This window comes from Cebus imitator, unplaced genomic scaffold, assembly GCF_001604975.1.
Source record: "Cebus imitator isolate Cc_AM_T3 unplaced genomic scaffold, Cebus_imitator-1.0 Scaffold183, whole genome shotgun sequence".
Taxonomy (NCBI): Eukaryota; Metazoa; Chordata; class Mammalia; order Primates; family Cebidae; genus Cebus; species Cebus imitator.
Window position 1 is genome coordinate 1,864,804 of NW_016107498.1, and position 26,403 is coordinate 1,891,206.

Below are 26,403 nucleotides of genomic sequence, written 5' to 3' on the forward strand. Positions count from 1 at the left end.
TAACAGTACCATGCTATTTTGATTATTGTAGCCCTGTAGTAGTATAGTTGAAGTTGGATAGCTTGATGCCTCCAGCTTTGTTCTTTTTGTATAGCATTGTGTTGGCTATTCAGGCTCTTTTTTGGTTCCATGTGAATTTTAAAATAGTTTTTTCTAGTTATGCTAAGAATCTTAATAGTAATCTAATAGGAATAACATTGAATCCATAAATTGCTTTGGGCAATGTGGCCATTTTAATTATATTGAGTCTTCCTATCCATGAGTATGGAATGTTTTTCCATTTGTTTGTATCATCTCTGATTTCTTTCAGCATTGTTTATATTTCATCTTGTAAAGAACTTTCACCTCCCTGGTTAGCTGTATTCCTAGGTATTTTATTCTTTTTGTGGCAATTGTGAATGAGATTGTTCTTGATTTGGCTCTTGACTCCACTGTTCTTGGTATATAGGAATACTAGTGATTTTTGAACATTGATTTTGTATCCTGATACTTTGCTGAAGTTTTTTTATCAGCTTAAGAAGCTTTTCAGCTAAGACTGTGGGGTTTTCTAGACATAAAATCATGCTGTCTACAAACAGGGATAGTTTGACTTCCTGTCTTCCTATTTGGATACCCCTTATTTCCTTCTCTTGGCTAATTGCCCTGGCCAGAACTCCAATGTTGTTGAATAGGAATGATGAGAAAGGACATCCTTGTCCTGTGCTGGTTTTCCAGGGGAATGCTTCCAGCTTTTGCCCATTCAGTATAACATTGGCTATGGGTTTGTCATGTTTGGCACTTAAAATTTTGAGGTGCAGTCCTTCAATACCTAGTTCATTGGGAGTTTTTAACATGAACTGATGTTGAATTTTATTGAAAGCTTTTTCTGCATCTATTGAGATAATCATGTGGTTTTTGTCTTTAGTTCTGTTTGTGTAATGAATCATATTTATTGATTTGCATATGTTGAACCAACCTTGCATTTCAGGGATAAAGCCTATTTGACAATGGTGGATAAGCTTTTTGACATGCCTCTGGATTTGATTTGCCAGCATTTTATTGAGGATTTTTGCATCAGTGTTCATCAGGGACCTTGGCCTGAAGATTTCTTTTTTGTTGTATCTCTGTGGCTAATTTTTAAATCTTTTGTATAGATGGGGTCTCACTGTTTTTCCCAGGCTGGCCTTGAATTCCTCGCCTTAAGCAATCCTCCTGTCTTGGCCTCACAAGCACTGGGGTAACAGACGTGGGCCACCATGCCTGGCTTAATTCATGTATTTATTGGTAATCACTAAACTCACAAACTATCAGTGCTCCCTTTAAGGTGTCTATGTTTTTCTTAAACTCTGCTCTGCTACAGCATCTGGTATAATATGGTATCTAATACTATGAAATCATATCTTTCAGTCTTTTGTTGCTCCACAACTAATGCTATGTTCTTCACGAGTCCTATCACCTAAGTTCAGGAAACACCGACTTTTATTTTCTTCAAGGAAGAAAGATAACATTCACATGCCTCTTGAGGAGCAACCCCATTCTGTTCAGTTCCATGCCTTCTGTTCTCTAGTATGTTGTCTCTAAAGACTGAGACAGCTGGTGAAATAGTTAGTACTATCATCTATAAATTGAGCATGGCATTATTATTAGTGAAGCTAGCGCGTAGCACGGGCATCAAGATTTTTTTGTAAGTACTTTAGGTTTTTGGGGCCAGCGGGCCTCTGAGGTCTCTTACAACTCCTTGCCAATGCTGTTTAAACACAAAAACATCCATTGGCAACATTTAAATGAATGAGTGTGGCTGTTTTCTAACAAAACTTAAAGGATGCTGAAATTTGAATTTGAAATTTAAATAATTATTTTGTGCAGTAAAATAGTAGCATCATTTCAAATTTTTTCAACCATTTAAAAAAGTAGAAACAAGTATTGGCCTGAATTTGGCCAACCGGACGTAACTTGCCAACCCAAGACTTAACATGAAAAAGAAAAATGTTACAGTGAGTGAAAAAGGCTAAAGGAGCTATTTTTGTCTCTACCCAAAGTTGTAAATTATAAGACTAGACAGGGGAGAAAGAACTTCTTGACTTCAGAGTATTAAGAATTGCCAAAATCTTGGTATTGAGAAATTAAAGGAAAAAACCCAGAAGGAAACGTACATGCCTATAATTTTGTCTTCTGAATAAACCTTATTTCACACAAAAGTTTTATTAACTAAAAAACATATCTGTGTCTGTATATATTTAGTTTCACTTTTTTTTTTTAATGTTTTATTTTTTTTTTGGAGACAAAGTCTCACTCTGTTGCCCAGGCTGGAGTGCAGTGGTGTGATCTCAGTTCACTGCAACCTCCACCTCCCGGGTTCAAGTGATTCTCCTGACTCAGCCTCTCAAGTAGCTAGGATTACAAGAGTACATCACTGTGCCCAGCTAATTTTTGTATTTTTAGTAGAAACGAGGTTTCACCGTGTTGGCCAGGCTGGTCTCAAACTCCTGACTTCGTGATCCACCCGTCTTGGCCTCCCAAGGTGCTGGGATTACAGGCGTGAGCCACTGTGCCCAGCTGCAGTTTTACTTTCTTTCTTTCTTTTTTCTTTTCTTTTCCTTTTTTTTTTTTTTTTTTTTTTTTTTTTTTTTTTNTTTGAGACAGAGTCTCACTCGTTCACCCAGGCTGGAGTGCAATAGTGCAGTGGTGTGATCTTGGCTCACTGCAACCTCCGCCTTCCAGGTTCAAGTGATTCTCTTGCCCCTGCCTCTTGAGTAGCTGGGACTATAGGCACACGCCACCACACCTGGCTAATTTTTTATTTTTAGTAGAGACGAGGGTTCACCATGTTGGCCAGGCTGGTCTTGAACTCCTGACCTCAGGTGATCTGCCTGCCTCAGCCTCCCAAAGTGCTGGGATTACAGGCATGAGCCACCACACCCGACCTGTTTCACTTTCTTTAAACAGCCTTCCCTAATGGCTCCTCACCCCAATCCCAGGCAAGGTTAGTTGAAGATGGAGGCTCAGGAGCTTGTAAGATGAGAAGTTCTTAAAATTTAGAATGCATCAAAACTTAATTTCAAGTAGTAATTGAAAATTTTGGACATTGAAGAAAATAATAGTTACATATCATAAGTTCAAGTGAAATTGTGCTGTTCTCAAATGGGAATAAGCTCAATTCTGGGAGCTTATGAGAATTGCTGGTTATAATAAATTACTTAAGTGGGAATCTTCTTTATGCTAATTTCATCAGGCCTGTTATAAACAGAATATGTACTTGGAAGTACCAGTTTAGGTATATAAATACCTCCCCTAGCAAGTGCATAACAAGGCACATTCAGAAGTCTCATGGGGTTATGGCCCTCAGGTTGCCTCTGGCTGACATAGTATAGTTTAGCAAAAGAGTCCTGGACATTATTATTGAGGACAGAGTTGGAGGGAAGTTAGAAATTGGTCAGCCTCCTACTGGCAGATGACTTCAAAATAGTGACTAATCATTGGGCAATTTAGTTCTTCGGGTACTTTTTTTTTAAGAAAGCCTCTGATTCATGACCATGGGAACTACTTTTGTTCTTATAACAACACTCAAAGAGCTCCTTTCCTTTCTCTAGGCCACAGATGTGGACATTTAATAAATAAAAGCATTAAACAGAATGCTTCTCTGGTCTCTTCCTCTTAACGTCCATGAACTCTATCAAGTAATTATCTGTAAGAATGCAGTCATGCCTGGCGCAGTGGCTTGTGCCTTTACTCCCAGAACTTTGAGGGGCCAAGGTGGACAGATGACTTGAGGCCAGGAATTTGAGACCAGCCTGGCCAACGTGGCAAAATCCTATCTCTACCAAAAAGCACAAAAATTAGCCGGGCATGGTGGTGCATGCCTATAGTCCCAGCTACTCGTGAAGCTGAGGAGGGAGAGTCACTTGAACCTGGGAGGTGGAGGTTTCAGTGAGCTGAGATCGCACCACTGCACTCCAGCCTGTGTGACAGAGTAAGACCTTATCTCAAAAAGAGAGGGAGAAAAAAAAGCAGTCAGTAGCAAGGGCCTAGGAATGAATTTGCCAAAAGCGGGTCCCTCTTTGGTATATTTCCTGATGATGAAACACAAAAATAACTATATTGAATAAAGTTGTTTTCAGAGGGGATGGATTTCAAGTGAAGGTTATTTTATGCTGTTGTCAAACGGGTTTTAGGTAGAACTTGTTCTATAATGATGCCTGGACTAGGTAACCAAAAGTGTTAAAGGAGTCCCTCTCAATAGGCACAAAATTGGTTAACATCTGGATGAGATGAGCGCTTTCTTTAGACAAGTCACAGGAGGCACTGGAATAGTTTTTATTCCTATTTCTCTCATAAGATGGAATCCTGCCCTGGGGACCAAATGTAATAATTTAATGTTGGTATTCCCAGGGTCTCTGGGCCCTCCCTGAGACCACTGACTTTAGCCAAGCTAGTGACGTCTGTTTACAGAACATGAGTAGTTGGGCCCCCTACACAGATCTTAAAAGGGAAGGGGGTTCTGTAGCCAAGTGAAAACTAACTCTCACAGCCTTCCTTGCTCATCTCCCTGTGGGCCAGGTGAAATAGACACTGCAGGCACCAGCCTCTGCAGGGAAACCTGTGAAACTGAGGGCATGTGGCCTAGCAGGTCAGCATGGCAGAGCCTCCCTTCCAGAGAGACCTGGGATGGAACAGTCTTGTGGATGAAGCTTCCACAGACTTTGAGGAGTTTCAAAACAAAAATGGAATATGGGGATGGCAGGTGCCTTTCTGCTGATCCCGTTTGGCCAGCGACTGCCAGGTCCTTAGCCCCGTATCGAGGAAGGTACAAAGCACGTTCCAGCTTTGACTTGTCATCTCTGTCAGGTTGGGAAATGCCACTGTTGCCTGTCTTTTTAGTATAGGATGGTCATTAAGAACATACACCCTGGAGCTAGAACTGGGGTAGTTTCTTAACGCCTTTGTGTCTGTTTTCTCATATCCATTACAGAGTTTATGAGCATTAAATGTGTAAAGATATTTATGGTCCTTATAACAGTTTCTTACAAACAGAAAACAGCTTATGATGATGATGGTTATAATTATTGAGGACAGAGATGGGGGTGAAACTTAGAAATTGGTCAGCCCCCTAACAGCAGATGGCATCAGGATATCAAATGGTCACTGGAAAATTTAATTCCTTTGGCACTCTTCTTTAGAAGCCTTGGCTTTTGGAAGGATTTTCCTTCTCATCATAACTACAGGATATTGGGTACATTTGTCATCTAATTCCTGAATCCCCATCACATAGTCAGCAGGAGATCTGCATTTGCCTTTCTATCATACACGTACAATGGAGTTTCAGCATATTTGTTCCAGGCATACCTGTGATCCATCCCTGGCATAAGACGTTCCACAACTTGAGTAGATGGGGCACTATTCACATTAAAGCTAATTACTACCTAGTACACAGTCAATCTTAAAGATCTTAGAAATTTGGATCAATCAAAAGGATATTGTATAAGATTTATATGTAGACAGGCACATTTGAAATTGCATCCTTTTTAAGATAATTTTATATCGTTATAACATTGCAAGAAAAAATTTGTTTACTAATACTAGTAATTTTATAATTTTATGATAATTAATAATACTAATTTTCCTCTATTAATTCCTCTATTGATACTATTAATAGCAAACACACAGTAATATGAATGCCATGGATTGGGAAATTATTAAATATCAAAAAACTGAACTGAAAGATAAAATCTTTTAATGGGTGGATTATGGAACAGGAGGAGGCTTACTCTATGCAAGGTTGATATTATATGTAGATATAGTATATTATGAAAAAGTTTCTAATATTCGAAGAGGGAGCCTTTGAACAAACAGAAAGTTTCTCCGGTGGACTTAATTGATACCTAAATGTCTACATTAAAATGTAATCACTTTCATTCATACCTGTGTCATATATTACTTGCACATACCTGGAATAGGAGGATACTTTTATTCTCACTAGTCATTTACTGTGTAGGGCGAATAGGAGGACCGCACATGCCGATAGGAAAAGGATTTCATGGAGAAGATAGAGGGGACCTAACTTCAGCAAGCAGCTTCCATGACCTCTTCCGAGTGGGGAGGGGGCCTAACAGAGAGAGCATAGTGAAGTGTTGAAGGCAAACACTGACCATTCCACATTATTTGAAGATAGACTCTAGCACCAAGATTTTTGTTTAGAATTAACCAAAAGTTCAAGAACAGACTAGAAGTCTTTGCTTAAGATTTTCTATTTTTAGGATGTTTTCAGAAGTTAAATAAAAACCTCCCCCCCTTCTTGAATAAGGAGAGTTGATGCTGCATGATTCTTTCTTGAGGGCAGTGAAATCTGCCTCCATGCCTGACCCACTGTAAGCATCCAATAAATGCCTCTGGGGCAAAATATGTTTCATTTTCTTCATCTTATTTTTGCCAGAAGATAATGAAGTATATTTTGGAACAAATTTTAGGAAACTACCAGCTTCCTCTCTGAATAAACAGGCTTTCTGCATATTGGTAGACCACTGCCGAATACAGTGTCAGCATGACATCTAGCTCCACCTCAGCCTCCCTCACCTACCGCGGGACTTGTCCTGGCTCTGTTCCATTCTCCGCCATTGTATACAGACTCAAGCAAAAACCCAGGTTCTGAAGCTCGCCATTTTTATCATTTAGAGTACTTATTTTCTCATTTCAGAAAGTGGATGTCACCAGCAGGGCTGTGATGGAAATAATGACTAAAACAATTGAATACCTTCAACCCAATCCAGGTAAGGAATCATCTAATATGTTCAAAGGATCCCTCCAGGTAATTGTTAGTTTCTCTTTGATAGACATTTTAAGTTTGGTATGTTTCTTCTTTGGTGTTGCTTCCTTGGTCCACTTTTCTGAGAGGTTACTGACTTCACGGATAGCACATTTTAACTGGGGAGAAGGGCTTTTTAAAGCTCACATTGAAGTAACTGGAAGATCTGTGGTATTTTATCTGATTGCGGAGTATTTAACAAATAATGTACGCAAACAGCTCAGGTGACACATAATCTCAGAGTAGCTCTAAACTGTTATTAGTTGACCTTGAATTTTCAAGAGATCTTAAGGATGAAAATTAGGATAGTTTTTAGTAAGATATAATGATTCCCAGAAGATGTAAAAAAGTAGGGAGGTGAATAGTTTTCATCAAACACAGAGGGTTTCTTCATAGGGCATCACTGAAGTCTTCAGAGCGTTGATCTTGATTCTTATTCTTCTCCAAGCACATCACAGACCAGCATCTGTTCCTGCTAACTTATACTCTAAGAGAAAGGAGTGATAATAGAGATAATGGAGCTCTGTGTTGATAAGAGGACCAGGCAGAGCTGGGACAGCCTCTGTAGTCATCAGTTATAGCAAAGAAAATCAGCCTACTTCATAGACCTCCTCATTACTGTTCCTGTGTGTCAGTTCCTAACCACAGGGCATGGAAACTGGAAGCAAGGCTGGATGTATTCAAGTGAGATGTATGAATATTTGGGAGATCCCTTAATCTTGAGACTAGTTTCTTTGGAAGTTTCAGGTTGGGTTTCCATGTCTTTTATGGTCCTAGAGGGGATGATGCAGGAAACTGCTTCAGCCCCAGTGAGTCTGGGTACTGAGCAATAGTGGGCTAGAGATAAGAAAAGGGGCGGGTGTGGGATGAGAGGAAGCGGCTGTGTGCGGTAGTAGGTGCTGGCTCCCTCTCTACGCCCCCTGCTGCTGACTGCAGCTTCCTTCCATCCTTATTCACCTATGACCAGCACAGCTACTGTGTTGAGGATGAGCAAACTATGTAGGAATAACTTTCTGATTTTGTTGCTCTTGTTGTTGTTCATAAAACAGATTAGAAATGAGCTTATGTGAGGGAGGAAAATATGGAAGAAAATGTGGTAAGCTATAGGAACCAGGAATTTAACTGACAGTAGACCACATACATTTTCAAATGCTTAGCAAATTAGACAAAGAACAGCAAAAATCAAGATTCTAATATTTTCCCAAAACCTTCTTTTTAGCCATTATTTTTCCATAGAGATGCAAAGATCTCTTGGATGCACATTTATTCCTTAGTGTTTAAACAACTTTCATAAGTCAATTTCTGAAAGAGAACTGCTCACCCTGCTTCACCACAAGAAATCATTATATAGGGGCAGGAAGCTCTGGTCTTTATCTTTGCATAGAACCTTGAAGTACTCCATGATTTCCTGGGATTTTCACGTGGATTGCACTTGTAACTCACAGTTGTAGGGCTCAGATAAAGGGAATGGGAGGAGGAATATAGTATTTACTGAGCACTGATGCGTTTTCAGTGCAGTGCCAGGCATATCAGGAACTGTCTCATCTTTAAAAGTAACAATTGTTCTCCATATAAAATACAAACAATTGAAGAATTTATAGTATGAAAACAGACTAAAAAATCATTGTAACACAAATTCTCAGTGGGAGCTCATCAGTTTTCCTGAGTATAATGAAACTGTGCTCTGTTGTAGGTAGGTGTGGTAGGTTGAATAATGTGTTCCCCAAATTCAGATCCATCCAGAACTAAAGTTCTAAGCAATGTGACCTTATTTGGAAATAAGTCTTTGCAGATGTAAGTAGCGATGTAGGATCTTGAGATGCCCCTTCCTAGATTTAGGGTGGCCCCTAAAACCAATGAATGGTGTCCTTATGAGAAGATGAGAGGACACAGAGAAACACAAAAAAGAAGGTTATGTGAAGAATGAGCAGAGGTTGAAGTTATCCTGTCATGAGCCAAAAAATGCTGGGAGCTCCCACCACAAGCTGGAAGACATAAGGAAGGATTCAGGGGGAATCAACTTTGCCAACACCTTGATTTCAGACTTCCAGCATCCTGAACTGTGAGGCAATTAGTTCTTTTGTTTCAAGCTACCCAGTTTGTGGTCATTTGCACTGATAGCTTAGAAAACTAATACAGCAGGTCAGCCTCATTTTATTCAGGAAAAAACAAAGGTCAGGGAATTTAAGGAACTTTCCCATACACCTAGAAGGGGCTGAAGACAGGACTGGAACCCAGGTCTGACTACTTCCTAAGTCTCTGCACTTCACAGTTGCTCAACCCTGCCTCTGAGAAGGGTAGGCTCCATTTCATTTAGGTGTAAAGGGTCCTTTCCCTTTCAGAGTGGGTACAATAGAAATTCAGAAAGGAAACAAATTGTGGGATTGAGTCTTATTTTTATTTTCACAAAAAACCTCAAAGGAAGAGGTAATTAGGAAGATCTGAATGTTTAGAAATGACTTATTTTAATACATTACTGAATGTGCTAATTGGCTGCCAATATAATGGTTTTATGACTATTGGAGAATTGAATGGACATCTGCCACTAAGGAGCACAATGAAGGCCATTAGGGGTGATTGGAGGTTGGTTTCAGAAAAGCAGTTATTTATGGGCAGGTCACATATATATATGGATAAGTACTACCCAAAAGAGTCCAGAAGGAAACAAAATTTTGTGTAACCATTCTACAGAATTTAAACAACCTGCATTTAATTGTTTACGACAGGTACAATTTCATCCCTCTGCCAGCTTCTTGCCCTGAGAGTAGACACTGGCCAAAGAGCTCAAGCCAGGTAGCTGGTCAACTTCAGCGTTAGGCAAACACCCAAAGAACAGTTCTTGGGCACAGGAGAGCAGAAAGAATATCTTCAAACTCGTGCAGTTTGCTAAATACTTTGCCCACTCAGCCTTTCAGGGAACCCTAGAGCTGGGCCAACCAGTGTGGATACTGGGTGCTGGTTGTGAATAAGCAAGATGTGGCTTGGTCAGGACAGTGCCTGATGCCAGGTAACAAATTTACATGGCGAGGCCAGGGGAATCAGTGGAATGTAATGCTTCGAGGGTACTCTGGGAGTACACCTGTATTAGAGTACTGCTCTAGGATGCTTGCTGGCTTTCACATCTTGGGGGGCGTGGAGCTTACACATCTTTTCTGTTCTTAAAACTGAGTTCCTATTGAAATGATAACCAAAGTGATTTTGTTTAGCTTTTAAGAATACATGACTATGCTCTGTGAAGGTCCCACATCCACTCTGGCCCATCTCCAGAATGATATTTTTAAAAGGCAAATTTGATCATATTATATAAAACCGTTCCATGGCTTTTCGTGCCATTAGGATTAACTTGCATTTTTAACATGGCTTAGGGGGCCCTCCCAGCCCATGGTCAGCCTGCCCTTTCCCCACCACCGTGCTAGGCTAACAGCTCCCTCAGGACCAGTGTAAAGGTCACTTACTAGCCTTCCTTAGCTCCAGCCACATTAGGTTCCCCTGTCACTGTCCCTGTCGTAATCCCAGCAGCTTTTCAGTGGAGCACATGCCATGCCTGTGGTTTTGCGTTTCCTCCCCTGTGAGTTCAGTGCTGCACCTGTCTTACTCACCCCCAGCCGCCAGCTCAGTTCTAGGCAGCCAGTAGCCACTTGGATATTGGAATAAATGAATTATGAAGCACAGTTGACTGTCAGTGGCTAATGTACCACTTCTGTTTTATTTTAGATGGATAAAAAAATAACCATTTTTCTCCATATAAAATAAAAACAATTGAATTTATAGTATGAAAATAGACTAAAAATCTATTGTAACACAAATTCTCAGTGGGAGCTCATCAGTTTTCCTCAGTGTAATGGAACTGTGCTCTGTTGTAGATAGATGTGGTGGGTTGAATAGTGTGTTCCCCAAATTCAGGTCCATCTGGAACTAAAGTTCTAAGGAATGTGACCTTATTTGGAAATAAGTCTATATAAAATATAAAGTGGTTAATGTAAAACTTCTCTAATACAAAGAGTAGGAGGAAAATTCTTCCTTTTCCCTAAATCGTCAGATACTCATATGTAACCAGCAATTGTCACATGCATTTACTTTTATGCAAAAAGCAATTCTAGATGCTGTGGGGTAGAATGAGACCAAGACTGGGGGCTTGCCATCTGGAACTTCATAGTCTTAGCGTAAGTTACATACAGTCTGACAGTCTGAGGAAGGAGCCCAGAGGGCTTCACAGCTAATTCCTCCTGGGAAGTCCAGCTAACTGATGAGATGTGGAAGGGTGAGTGGGATCATAGGCTTAAAGGTCTGCCCTGTGAAGGACGCCTTTGAGAATGCAGGACAGACAGCTGTAAAGTCATCCAAGCTTGAACTGGAACAGCGTAAGCCAGTACGGAGTCCTAGGCTGCTTAGATAAGAAATAATTTGAAGTTAAAAAGTACTATGCACAAATTTGATTCTGCTGGTTGTAAGCTCTGATTCTTATGATATCTGAGCAAAAATCATTGGAGAAGATGTAAGTCAGTTTTTTTTTTCTTTTTTTTTTCCCATTTATTTATTTTATTGCATTTTAGGTTTTGGGGTACATGTGAAGAACATGCAAAATTGTTGCATAGGTACACACGTGGCAGTGTGATTTGCTGCCTTCCTCCCCATCACCTGCATCTGGCATTTCTCCCCTTGCTATCTCTCCCTATCTCCCCACCCCCCACCGTCCCTCCCCTATTTTCCCCCAACTGACCCCAGTGTGTAGTGCTCCTCTCCCTGTGTCCATGTGTTCTCATTGTTCAACACCCGCCTATGAGTGAGAACATGTGGTGTTTGATCTTCTGCTCTTCTGTCAGTTTGCTGAGAATGATGGTTTACAGGTTCATCCATGTCCCTACAAAGGACACAAACTCATTGTTTTTGATGGCTGCATAATATTCCATGGTGTATATGTGCCACATTTTCCCTATCCAGTCTATCGTTGATGGGCATTTGGGTTGGTTCCAGGTCTTTGCTATTGTAAACAGTGCTGCAATGAACATTCATGTGCACGTGTCCTTATAGTAGAACGATTTGTAATCCTTTGGATATATTAATTTGGACCCGCCACACTTTAGGTGCTCAGTAGCCCCCTGTGGCCACTGGTGTCCATAAAAGATAGCACAGCATTAGATAGTTTGCCTTTCCATTCAATATATGTTTCATGTTTACCTCCTTGGTTTATGTTTATCAGTGGGTTTTTTTTTTCAATAGAGAAATGGACTCTTCCTTTAGAATTAACATATTTTCAAGCTCTGGATTAAAAAAAAAACATTTCTGAAAGTCTGTTTTATGGCCCTTGAATGGAATTGTAGACATAGTTGGACCATGTACCCTTTCCAGCCTTAGCATCCTTGTAATGAGAGAGACTTTTTCAGTTTGCACTGAGAAGTTACTCTGACCCTGATGTGATCATCTAATACAAATTTCCAAACTGCTTACATAAAAAGCAGCTTGAATGTGAAAAATGTTGTACACAGTAGGGGTTTATTTCTCCTTGGTAATGCTTTTCCCTTGAATGCCTAGATGGTCTAGATTTTTCCAGTATTTCTGAGATTCGCATATTAAATTGGGGTCATTTGATATCTATTTAGAATATTTTAATAATTTCAAATCTCATTTGTAAAATATTGCCCGTGGAAATAAAAGCCAGCTGTATTCGTTTCAGCATGTCCCATTAGTCCCTGGAAAGATATTCTATCAAAATTAGTGTACTTCTTTTCCCACATACTGTGCTCTTAATCATCTTCCAAAATAAATATAGTGATTATATTTGGTGACTGTGGAACTGAAAATGAATACATGTATTACTTGGCATTCATGTAGCCAAGCCCTTACTCTCACAACATCGTGAATTTGCTATTTTTCTTACAGGACCGGATGACTTGTATTCACCTTTGCATCCTTCAGAGTTCTTAGCATTATGTGTGGTACATTGTTTGCCATCAGTATGTGTGCTGAATGGGTGTATGAATGAATATATCTATCCTTCACTTAAAGAATAAGGAATGTGTGCTGAGTCTAGTAGCCAGATGTTTTTCATTTCCAAATCCTCACAATGAAAAAGAATCAAAATGCGTAAAGGACAGATACAAAAGCAGTTGTGAGGAAAAACTTGTTAAGCTTCAAAGGAATAGGGTCTTTCAAGAATAACTATATCAAAAAAGAAAATGTAAGTCAGATGATGGGTGAGATAATTCATGTACTATATGTATTGAAGGGCTGGAGGGTTTTTCTACTTTTACATCTTTGGGGGAAATATTGAAAATTAATAGGTTCCTAAAATACTTGAGAAACTAAATAATTCAGAGTTTTAAGTCACCTAGAACTGGTGGATTAATAATATTCATTCCTTGTGTGTCTAAACAAAGAATGCTAAAGCCAGAACTTATTTAAAAGATTCTTAATAATAATAAAATAGTATATATTTAAAATGTTGTATACATATATATTGAGAATTAAGCTAATGGCACCTCACATTAATAGTCCCTAAATACTATAAATAAATACTATACCTAAATCTTCAGCATGGCCCTTGAGATCCAGCATGTGGTGGCCCCTGTGCTCTCTGCCTCTCCTAGTTCCTTCTTCCTCTTGTTCACCCAGCGGCCTTTAGTTTCTTCAGTGCCTCAAGTTCTTTGCTGTATCAGGAGTTTGCAGCACTGTTCCCTCTTCTTCTGGTGGAATATGGGCCCTCATCTTCCCCTTGTTTGACAGCTGTCTTCTCGCCACCCCTCCTCTCTCAGCTTATATATCTCCTCTGAGAGGCATCTACTGAGTGCCCAGTTGAAATCAGGTCTGCTCCAGTTTTGTATTCTCATGCTACCTTCACATCACATGAGTTCCCCTCCACAGATCTCTTGAGAGGTTGCTCACTTAAATTAAAATGGAAAGCACTTATGTGGGTTACAAAGTCCTGAGGATCTGAACTCATTCGTATGTTCCTGGCCATCTCCATCCCACTCCTTCTGAGCCAGCCTTCCGGAAACACACAGCCACGTTGTTCATGGGGCCTGCCCAGCCCCTCTGCCTGAATCACTTCCTCTCCATGTCTTCTCAAAGCCTTCACTCAGGTTTCTGCTCAAATGTCACCCAGTTTATGCAGCTTTCCTGACCATCTTGTTTAAAACATCAATCCTTATACCTTCTTAAGCCTTTTCTTGTTTTACGTTTCTTAGAGCATTTAGCACCACTTCAGCTGTACATTTACTTGTTAAAGTGTTGCTTGTCACTGCCAGCACAATGCAGTGACTTGAGCATAGGATTTGTTTGTACACTGCAAAGAGCCCAATTCTATTCTTTTATTGTACTTTTCATAGTATTTATGCAACTTATGATTTGTACACTATACTGCCTTTTTCCATTATTATGCTCCTATTTTACATTCTCCACATAGCACCCAGTTCCATCATTAAAGATGTGAATCACATCTTGTCACTCCTCTGCTTGTAACTCTCTACTGGCTTCCACTCTACTGAGAATTACCCTCAGCCTCGTTCCTGCCTCAGGGTCTTTGCACAGGTGTTATTCTGCCTGGAACACTCTTCTCCAGATCCTGTTAATGTCTGCTGCTCCTCCTCACTGCACCTTTAGTCAGTTGCCATCTCCTGTACTGTCCTTTCCTGGCCCCCCTATTGAAAATAGCTTCTCCTCATCCCTTTTTATATTATTTCCTGTCAACATTTGAAATTATACTCAAATTTATCTTTTTGTTTATTATTTTCCCATCACTCACATTTCTCATGCAGAACGTAATCTCCAGAAGGGTAAGGACTTGTCTATTTTGTTTACTAACTGTAATAATGGAAACAGTGCCCTCAGTAAATACTCATTGAATGAATGCTGTTTATCTCTTCCAGTATATTGTAAACATAGTCATTGAAGACAACATGTCTGTTTTACTCCTTTACATATACCCAGTTCCTAGCACAGAGTTTGGTGCTAGCAATTGATTAATTTGTTTAATGAATGAATCAAATCATATTAAGCATTTATAAACCCCATCTTACAGTAGTAACTAGCTTTTCAGGTAAGAGCCATGATCTGCAGGCTTTCACAGGTCAGGATCAGAGCTGTTACTCTGTGTAGTATCTATTTGGTGTCATGAACAATTAATATATTTCACAATTGCTATGGGAAAAGTGGGAATGTTCATACTCTTGTGTATAAAATCACTGGGCTGAAGCTATTAATAGACCATTTATATTTATATACATAGATAATAGTTGTGTCTATTTTCAGATGAGAAAACTGGAGCTGCAAGGTAGATTAAGCAGTTTTCCTGAAGTTATACAACAGAAGAGCCAGAATCTTTATTCAGATATTACTATCTCCAAAGCACATTCTGTTTTTGAAACAAAATGTCTTATGCTACAAAGTCTTAAACTACAAAGATGCCTCCAGACTTGGCGTGTGTGGCAGGTACACTCCAGGGTGACTGCTACAGATCCACACCCTTGTATAATCCCTTCCCATTGAGTGTAGATGGAACCTGTGACTTGCCGCAAACCAGTAAACACGGCAGAGATAATGAAACCACCCACTCACTACTGCCTTGATTTGATTACATTATATGGCAAAATTGATGGCACATCACTCCCATGAATATGCTATATTATGTGAGACTGTCTTAGCAGAATAATCCAAGGGACATTCCCTTCCTTGTCTAGAAGAAGCACATGCTCTGTTATGACATCCTAAGGAGAAGACCACATGTCAAGGAACTGGGGGTGGTGTCTAGAGCTAAGGGTGGCCACTAGCCAACAGCCAGTGGGAAGCCAGAGCTCTCCATCATACTGCAACAGGGAAGTGAACAGCCTGGACTCAGAAAGACAGGAACCCACGTGGACCTGAATGTAGACTTTTCCCTACTCAGGCCTCCAGACAGCAAAGCAGCCTGGCTCACACATTGTATGCAGCCGTGTGAGACCCTGATCATAGGACTCAATTTAGGCATGCCCAGACTTATCTGTGGAAACTGTGAGATAATAAATGTGAGTTGGTTGAAGCCATTGAGTTTGTGATACTTTGTTATTCTATGTAGAAAACCGATAGTGTGGCTGTTCCCAGCCAAAGCTCCTATTTCAAGCATACAGCTGTCTGCTGGGGCCATCAGGCTATTTGCCCAGTGGCTTTAGGCTCCCTACTTCCTTTCATTGAAGCAGGAGGTAGATTGGGAACACCTGTCACTATCATGTCAGCTTAAGATGAGGTCTCCCGACTCTCCCAGGAAGTGTAGGTCAGTCCAGTTCCAGCAAAGACTGAAGATATCTTTGTGTTTTGAAACATGTTAGTGAAGAACACTGGCTCAGTGCCTGACACTTAGTAAGGGCTCAAGAAATGTTATGCACCTTCCTTTCCCAGGGCACTGCAGCTCAACCTAGGGCATCTCAGCTGCTAACCCAGCAGTTTCTCCCTGGGCAAGGCCTTTAGGGAAAAATCCCACTGCAGGATCCTTCTTACAGTAAGGTCATAGTATCAACCACCGCCCTCACCCTCTGTGTGCTCTGAAAACCTGAGAAAGCAAAGACTCATGATGTTAGTACACTGAAGGTTGTGTGTCTTTCAAATTGCACAAACTGTTTTATGCCCCTAGGGGACAGTTGCCTGCCTTCCCAGGGCATGCTGTGAGACCTGTGTTGATACCGTGCAACACTTCATCTAGAGCTGGGAGATGTTTGCTGCCCCATGTCACGAGTTCGTAGGTCTGTTACTGTGTACTACAGCACAGTGTCTTAAAATCCCTCCCCGCTGCTTCCTACTTGGGGCATAAAAGAGCTTTGTCACTTTGGAGAGTGGTGTTATATAAATACATTATTTAGGTTGAGAGTAGCATGATCCAGTGCTAGGGTTGCCTATTTGTATAAGTTACTAGGAAAATCTTCCTCTTCCCTTTTCTCAGTTTCTTCTAATATTTAACTATAAAAGAAACAACATAGATTTAGGGATATTTACCTAAGTTTTCATTACAATATAACTCTTGTGTCATTTAGTAATTGTTAGTGTGCAAAACAGCAGAGCAAATTGCTATCAGTGCAGAGAGCACCAGAGAGCCACCTTTCAGACTTTAGATGCTCTGAGACTTCACCTAAGAAAACCAGGCCATAATATGCAATCATCACATGTTGCCAAAATGCAATACTTGCTACGATGCTATTTATTATGTAAATTTTGTTGCAGGTATTAAGTCCCAAATCTTATTTAGTGTGATTTGAGGATTTATACTTATATTGCAATTATAATCTCTGTATGAGACTTCACAAATTTAGTAAAAATAATTCAGAATTATTATTTTTTCTTATTTATCATGGTAAAATATACAGAACAGGAAATGATCGTAACTATTATTAAAGTATACATTTCAATGCTATTAAATACATTCATAATGTTGCACAATCACCACCACCATCCATCTCCATAACTCTTTTTGTCTTTTAAAGTGAAACTCTATCCCCATTAAGTAATAGCTCCCCCTTTCCGACTTCAGCCCCTGGATACCACCATTCTTTCTAGCTCCATGATTTTAATTATTCTAATTACCTCATATAAGTGGAATCATAAAACATTTGTCTTTTTGTGACTGGTTTGTTTCATTTGACATAATGTCCTCAAGGTTTACTTATGTGATAGTGTATATAAGAATCACCTTCCTTTTTTAAGGCTGAATAATATTCCATTGTGTGTAAATACTACATTTTTGGTATTGGTTCATCTGTTGATGGACAGCTGAGTTGCTTTCACATGTTAGCTGTTGTGAATAATGCTGCTATGACCATGAGTATACAAATATATCCCTGAAACCCTGCTTTCAATTATTTTGGGTAAATATCCAGAAATGGAATTGCTGGAACTTACAAGAATTCTGTTTTTTATCTTTGAGGAACCACTGTGCCCTTTTCCACACCATTTTACTTTCTCACCAATGGTGCATAAGGGTTCCAGTTACTCTACATCCTTGCCCACACTTATTATTTTCTGTTTTTTTGATGATTACCATCCTATGAGTGTGAGGTGGTATCTGATTGTAGTTTTGATTTGTAATGACCTAATGATTGGTGATGTTGAGCATATTTTTATGTGCTTTTTATCCATTTGTATATCTTCTTTGGAAATATCTATTCAAGTCTTTCCCCATTTATTAATATAGTTGTTTTAGGAGTTATGTATATATTCTGGATGTTAATCCTTTATCAGATATGATTTACAAATATTTTCTCCCATTCTGTGGGTTGCCTTTTACTCAGTACAGTGTCTTTTGATGCACACAATTTTTTTTAACTTTCTTGAAGTCCAACTTAATTTTTTTTGTTGCTGCCTATGCCTTTGGTATCATATCCAGAAGTTCATTGCCACATCCAGTGTCATGAGGCTTTTGTCTGTTTTCTTCTAAGAGTTCTAGAGTTTTAGATCTAACAGGTCTTTAATGTATTTGAAGTTAATTTTTGTATATAGTGTTATAAAAGGGTCCAAATTCATTCTTTTGTATGTAGATCCATTTTTCCCAGTGCTGTTGGTTGAAAAGACTATTATTTCTCGTGAGTGGTCTTGGTACCTTTGTCAAAAATCATTTGACTGTGTATGCAAGGGTTTATTTCTGGGCTTTCTGCTCTGTTCCCTTGACCTCTCTGTCTGTCTTTATGCCAGCACCACACTGTATTGATTACCATAGCTTTGTAGTAAGTTTTCAAATCAGGAGCTATGAGTCTTCTTGCTTTGTTCTTTTTAAGATTGTTTTTGCTCTTTGGAGTCCCTTGAGATTCCATATGAATATTAGGATTTCTACAAAAAAATGTTATTGAGACTTTGATAGGGATTGTATTCAATCTGTAGATTGCTTTGAATAATATTGACATCTTAATATTAAGTCTTTGAGTTCATGAACATGGGATGTATTTCCATTCATGTATGTCTTTTAAAATTTCTTTTGTCAGTGTTTGGTAGTTTTCATTGTTGAAGTCTTTCACCTCCTTGGATAAATTAATTCCTGAGTATTTTATTCTTTTTTATACTATTGCAAATGGAATTATCTTTTTAATTTTCTTTTCAGATTGTTCATTGTCACTGTATAAAAATGCAACTGATTTTTGTGTGTTGACTTTGTGTCCTGCTACTTTGCTGAATTCATTTATTCTAACAGCTTTTTGTGGGAAATATTTAGAGTTTTCCACATGTAAGGTCATATCATCTGAAAACAGATAATTTTGCTTGTTTACATCCAATTTGGGTTCCTTTCTCTTACCTAATTTCCCTTACTAGGATTTTCAGTACTGTGTTAAATAGATGTGGTCACAGTGGCCATCATTGTCTTGTTTCTGACCTTAGAGTAAAAGCTTTGTCTTTCACCATTTAGTATGATGTTCATTGTGGAGTTTTCATATGCGACTTTTACTATGTTGAGGTAGTTTCTTCCTATTCCTAGCTTATTGAGTGTTTTTATCATGAAAATGTGTTGAACAGTCAGCAGTTATTCCTGCATCAATGAATGATCATGTGTATGTGTGGGTTTTTTTTTTTAAACTTCATTTTGTAATTGTGAGGTATTAGATGGATCCATTTTTGTATATTGAACCATATGCTTGTATTTTAGGACCAAAATTGGGGTATAATTTTTAAAATATGCTGTTGAATTTGGTTTGTTAGTGTTTCGTTGAGGATTTTTACAGCAATGAGCATAACAGATATTGGTCTCTAGTTGTCTTGTAGTGTCCTTGGCTTTGATATCAAGATAATGCTGCCCTCATAGAATGAGTGGGAAATTTTCCTTCTTCAATTTTTTGGAAAAGTTTGAGGATGGTTGGTGTTAGTTCTTCAGATATTCAGTAGAAGTCACTGGTGAAGCCGTCAGATCCTGAGCTTGTCTTTATTGGAAGATTTTTGATTACTGATTGAATCTTTTTACTAATTATAGGTCTGTTCAGATGTTGTATTTCTTTGTGAGTTAGTCTTGGTAAGTTTTTTGTTTCTAAGAGTTTGTCATTTAGGTTATACAATTCATTGGCGTACAGTTGTTCATAGTACTCTCTTAATAATCCTGTTTACTAATGTAGAAGCAGGATGAATATCCCTACCTTTTATTTCTGATTTTAGTAATGTGTGTCTTTTCCCTCTTTTTTTCAGTTCGTCTAGCTAAATGTTTGTCAATTTTGCTGATCTTTTCCAAGAACAAACTTTTAATTTTTTCCATCAATTAAAGACATTATTGACTCTTGATAGGTGATGAAGAGGCAAGTGTATTTTTAGCTGTTGGTTGCCATTTCAGCGAAATAGCTGTCAACTGTAACTTTCTCCAAAAGTGGAAAAATAGAGAAAAAAACTAACGTTTATTTAGTGCCTGCTTTGGTTATCAACACCACCTCGTTTCACCATCACAATATTTTGAACCCTGCCCTGTGTTATTCCTTTGATGCCATGGACCCTTGCATTAATTGGTAGGAGATGATAATAGATTCTGTTATAGGAGAAGGCATTTCTGATTATTTTATCTTCAAAAGGCGACTATATTTTTTAATTTAAATATCACTTTGGTCCTCTGAATTTTAATGCTTGTGTAAAAATGTTGCTGGTAATTAGAAATTAATTATCCTTAATGAAATTTGACAGTTTTCTACAAGAAAGGAGAATAAGTTACCTTTGTGTTTTTCTTGAACTATTCAGTTGATTTTTTTAAAAAAAAATTCTTGTTTTTGCACAGACCCATACGCATAAACAAAATCATTAAGACATGGTCTGGCTGTAGTATACATTGTTGCAGAAATTTTAAAAAGGGGAAGGATTTTATAAATAATTAAATTTTTCTTGGAGTTTAAAAATAAGACCTACTGGTTTTGATCTCAGTGATGGTTTTGCAAAGGAGTCTGTTTCTTTGGTTTTGAAAATGTACATTAAAATTCTGTGTATGCTGACATAGATGCCATCTACTAATTTGTAAATGACTTCATCCACTTGTTCTACGGGATTCTAATGCATGTATCAGATTTTTAGATTGGAAAAGCAATACAAAGTTCAGTAGGCCAATCTCCTTATGTTGAGTGTGGAGGCAGAGGTTTAAGAGGTTAAGCTCGTCCAAGGTCATGCAGGTGGAACGATCTTCAGGCTGCTAACTCACATGGGCTCATCCTGCTTCCTGAGTGATGATACTTCATCACCTCTGCATTTTTAAACACCTAAGAAGTGTAAGTATAGCTAAAGCTTTACATTTTGCTGCTGAGAAGTCTTAATTTGACCTTTTTTAATGAAGATGTAATAAAGCAATGAGAGCCAGTACAGCCTTCTGGGAATCTGAGAACAGTGAGCTTTTGAGAAACAGCTATGATTCAGATTCTGGCTCAGCTTCTTGTTGGTACCTGTCCTTGGGCACCTTACATCATTTTTCTGTACTTTATTTTTGTATCTGTAAAATGTAGAAACAAAACCCATCTCTTGTGTTTTTGCAAGGCTGGATGATGTATACAAATTATGTAAGAGGTAGATACTTCTGAAATGATAGCTATAGGACGAAATCTGGTTATGGGCTCCAGTTTTTCCAATATTTCAGAGCTCTAAGTTTTCAGACAAGATAGTATTAATTATGAATACTAGTACAAATTATTTGGCATTTGTACTGCTCAAGATCTCTGCTTCTTTGGGCAATGAGGCTTGGTTTCTATACAACAGTTAGGGATGACAAAGAAATTAAGTCACTAAAAGCAGTGAAAGGCTTCAGAAACCGTGTTTCGCGTGTTTGGTCTTCACTGATAAATGCTAAAGCCATTAGGTTTTCCCCATCAGTCAGAACACGAAGATGTGACTTGGAGTACTGTGGCTGCCTGTTCTGCCCAAGTGCATCCACTGTATTCATCAACTCACACCAAGGGTGGGGGGCTTGCATTTTCTTCTTCCCTGTTGTGATAGACAGATGTCCTGTCACTATGTTTTTATTTCAAATTTCACAGTGAAGGAAACCACTCTTGAGAATATAGCAGTTAAATCAGGTTGTAATTTTTAGAAAATGATTTACGGAAGGTCTTTCCCCAAATAACACTTATCATAATCATCTAGGGTGGGGAGAAAATGGGGTGCAGAGGGCAGACTCACCCCTCATCCCTGCACTTCCAGCAGTGGGCACTCATTTCCATACCCCTGTGCCTCTGCAGCTCCAACCTGTGTTCAGGTTTGTGCTGGCATCTCCGTTCCACAGATACTGCTGGTTTCCAGCACGGCAGAAATCTCATTTGTGATAAACTTTGATTTTGAATTGTAGTAAATGAAACTAAAAAAAAAACAAAAAACCACAGACATTAAAACTCCCTATTTTTTCCTTAGGAGGAGGAGCATTCTATCTTCTGGCATCACTGTTTTTGGGACTGAACCCCCTTATAAAACACTGCTTTTGCCTAGCCCTCAGAGGCTTGTGAGCCACAGGTCCCCTGACATTTTACACCTTTCCAGAAAACAGATCTCAAGGGCTTTCCTGCAAATGTCTGTCACAACCTCAACAGCCTCACAACTTCAAGTCTGTCCTGTTTTAGAGACAAACACACAAAAATGCTAGCAAGGAAGTGTTAATACTTGCTCAGAGATTGTCAGGAACATTGTCCTTAAGAGTGAGAAATCTGAATGATGTGTATACGAGTGTGTTATATTATTCTTTATACTTTGCATTTTCAAAATATCCCATCTTTTTACAGCCAGGAAGTATGATAATACTTTACCTGGCCACCACAGATGAGAACTGGAGTGCAGTAAAACTTCCCACAAGCTGGGAGGTTAATCAGCAGTGTGCTGCTACAGGCTTAACAACCGTCTTTCTAGAAGAAAAACCTTGATTTGTAGCATTAGCCAGTTTCCGTGTCTCCCATGGCCATTTTCAAGCTACCAGTGTGCCATCACTGAACTCTGACTTGGGAAAAGGGTCTCACTCTTGGCTCCCCTGAGCAGTGCTGGCCTAACTCCAGCACACCACTGGGTGGAACTGCCAAGGAAGAGGAGCTCCCACGGGTAGGGAGGCAACAAATGCTTTGTAAATACCTGTAGATGGAGGCAGGGAGACCTTTGCGGGATGGAGAATGTTAGGGACCTGCCTCTTCTTTATTTCTGAAAAATCTTAGATTACACATTCATCGGTTGATCTTGTGCTTGTGTGCTTATGGAAATAAAGCATGTAGTCAGTAAAATATGGTTACCCAAGGACTCAGTAAATTATGCAGTCAAGAAATTGTATATATTTGTGGAGGTTTCTTTCAAAGTTAACTTTTTAAGATGACTTTATTCAAAAAGAATAAACTCAGATGGAATATTTATAAAGATAAAAGCATCAGAAATCCATGTGAAATGAAAATTATGTAATAATTGGTTTGCTCACAAATATAGGAAATCAGATAGTTTTAAAAAATTACTTTGATTTAAAGCTTGTTAAAATAATCAGGTTATAAAAAGAAAGTATATGGGTTGAATAGTATCCTTCCCAAATTCATTTCCCCCAAGAATGGGACCTAGGTCAGCTCAGGTTGCTGTAACAAAATGTCGTAGGCTGGGTGGCTTAAACAACACAGATTTATTTTCTTGCAGTTCTGGAGGTTATATAGTCCAAGATCAAGGTGCTGGACCATGTTTTAATTTCTGATGAGGGCTGTCTTCCTGGCTGGTAGATGACCGCCTTCTCACTGTGTCCTCACGTGACCTTTTCATGGTGCATGTGTGTGTGGAGAGAGAGAGATCATTCTCTCTCTTCCTCTCTTATAAGGTCACCAATCCTATTGGGTTAGGACTTTGACCTTCTGACTTCACTTAACCTGAGTTACTTCCTAAAAGCGCTATCTCCAAATACAATTGCACTGGGTATTAGGGCTTCAGTATATGAATTTGGGGAGGACAAATAGCAGTCTTCTCACCTTTTTTACATTCATCACTTACCAACGCTATTCCTTTGGCCTAGGTAGAGCTCTTATCCCTATGTTTAGTTTTATATTAGAGGCAAACTAGATATTTATAGCTAAACCCACCAGACTATTAGAACTTTCCTCTTGTCCATGATAATTGGGAATGCCATATTTATACATTTCAATATACCTCTTGGTAACCTACTTCCATGACACAGTTTATCATATTGGTCATAGCCTTCATTTTATTGAATATTTCCGTAAGTCCCAGGCACAGTGCTGGATGCATAAACCCAGCAAAGTAGCTTTGATTTCCCCCATTCTGTGGATGAAGAAATACATTCATTTTTTTCAGTTATCTTCCACATTTACTCCCAGTCCTGGGCATGTATGAGTGAATGAGGCAGACAAAGCTCCTGCCCTCATGGAGCCTATACTTTGGAAGGGTGAGACTGATAGAGAATAATACCTAATATCAGGTGTGAACAGTGCAATGAAGAAAAATGGAAGAGTAAGAGGGGGAGAGTGTGACCATGCCCAGGAAGCTCTCATATATATGAGAACAATAGAGCAATGTTAACAGGGGGAGGCCAGAGGGGCCAGAGCACATAGGACCTTGTCACTATTGTTGGGACTTTGGTTCCTACCTTGGACATGAGAACACATTAAAGTGCTTTGGGGAGAAGAGTGATGTGATCTGACTTACACTAAATAGGACTGTCCTAACTTTTCTAGGGAGAATAGATTATAGGGGGCAAGCGTGGAAGCAGGCAAGCCAGTAGGAGCCTATTTTAATAATCCAGGCTAGAGATGGTAGTGGCTTACACCAGAGTGAGAAGCAGTCTGATCCTAGATGTGTGTTGAATGTAGAGCTGACAGAATTTGCTGACTAATTACATATGAGGCAAGAGAGACATCAAAGATGGCTATGAAGTCTAGGGCCTGAGCAGGTGGAAAAATGAATGGAGTCATAGTCATTAATATTGAGAGTAAATATAGGAGGAGCAGGTTCAGGATGATGATGGGAAATCTGTTGTTTAGTTTGAATATGTTAAGTTTGAGAGACCTACGCATCCTAGTACGGTCAAGTAGGTATTAGAATACCTGAGTCTGCAATACAGTATAAAGGGCTGCCCTGCAGAGATACATGAGAATCATCAGCTTACCAACTCAAAGAGGTGATACAATTGCCCAGAGCTAATAACAGGTGGGACTTCAGTGCCCAGGCTTGCTTACTCTTATCCCCAAGGCCCTTTGGACACATGCTCTGTGGCCTAAGCCACTGGATATTTCAAATCATTAAGACAGAGATGGGGTCCTTAAATCTATGATTTTAAAATGTTCTGAGTAATTCTGATATGCATCAGGTTGACCACCACTAGTAAAAGCCTTTAGGGAAGGATTTTTCCTTGTGAAGAGGGAGACTTAGGGATTTCCATCTGAAGCTTTTAGTCTCACGGGAAATTTGATGGAATGGGGAAAAGAATGGGTTTGAGAGTGGCTCAGAGCTGAACCTGAATCCAATCTTTGCCTGTTAGTAACTATGAGAACTTGGATAGGCTTTCCAGCCTCTGAGGCTCCGTATCCTCACTTTATAGATGTAGCCCATCCCTCTTTCTACAAATAGGAATAATTGAACCAGACTCACATAGTTGTGAAGATTAAGATAAATTGCTTATATAAAGCTCCTGGCTTAGAGTAGACACTAAAGGTTAATCTCACCTGCCTTATATAAAAACCACCTGAAGAAAAAACTGTTCTTGAATTTTGTTTCATCTTCATTGGGTGGCTATTTTCTTCTGCTTCTTTCTGTTATCTAATGGCCTAGACTTCAAGTTTCCAGATATTGTCAGATAAGTTACTTCTCTTGCCCCCACCTCCACCCTCCTTTGAGCTCAAGACGAATCTACTTGGTTGTCTGCTGTACAACCACATGGATACTGTTAGGTTTGTGTTTCTGCAGTTGAAGTACTTACACACTTCCTCTCTAAAATCTTCTCTTTGCCCTGTGTTCTTCATTTCAGATTTGTATCATCACCTCCCAGGCTTTCAGTCTAGAGACTTTAACACAGTGGTTCCCAACCTTGGCTGCACATTAGAATCACCTTTGGGATTTTAAAAACTGTCATGTCCAGACCACATGCCAAAACAATTACATCAGGATCTTTAGGAGTGAAATTTCTTAATTTTTTATTGATCTGTAACATACAAAAACTACAACACATACATCATAAGTATATTGCTCAGTAAACTATTATAAACTGATACTTCTGTTTAAAGGTACATAGTTCAAGAAACTGAACATTGTCAATGTTCTAAAAGCTCCTTCCACAGACACTAGCTGCACTGACTTCTAACACTATACGCCTTTATCTGTTCTGTAACTGAAGTGTGATCATAGAACATGTATTCTTTTGATCTGGTGTTTTTGATTCAACTTTCTGTGTGTTCTACTTCTTTCATTCTCATTGCTCTGTAGAATTCCCTTGTGAAAACATAGCACAGTTTAATTGTCCATTTTCTCCACTGATGAGCATTTAGGTGTTTCCATTTTGTAGATATTTTGAATAGCACATTTTTGTAGATATCTGTTATACATGTACACATACATGATGGATATACACATAGAAGCGGAGTTACTGGGTCGCAGGGTATATGTCTGTTCAAACACTGCTGAATTGTTGTTCAGGATGTTCTACTAGTTTATCTTCCTACCAGCAGCATTTGAGAGTTCCGATTGTCCCAAACTCGGAACACTTGATC

General features: G+C 39.1%; 1 protein-coding gene across 2 annotated transcripts in view; it reads left to right on the forward strand.

Moving 5' to 3' along the window:
* The window catches only part of SH3GL2 (SH3 domain containing GRB2 like 2, endophilin A1), a 225,686-nt gene that overhangs the window by 183,575 nt on the left and 15,708 nt on the right, over window positions 1-26,403 (forward strand). For both annotated transcript variants that reach the window (XM_017545936.2, XM_037744755.1), the window contains exon 3: window positions 6,671-6,743. In XM_017545936.2, the coding sequence (XP_017401425.1) occupies window positions 6,671-6,743 (73 nt within the window). The remainder of the gene's footprint in view (window positions 1-6,670; window positions 6,744-26,403) is intronic.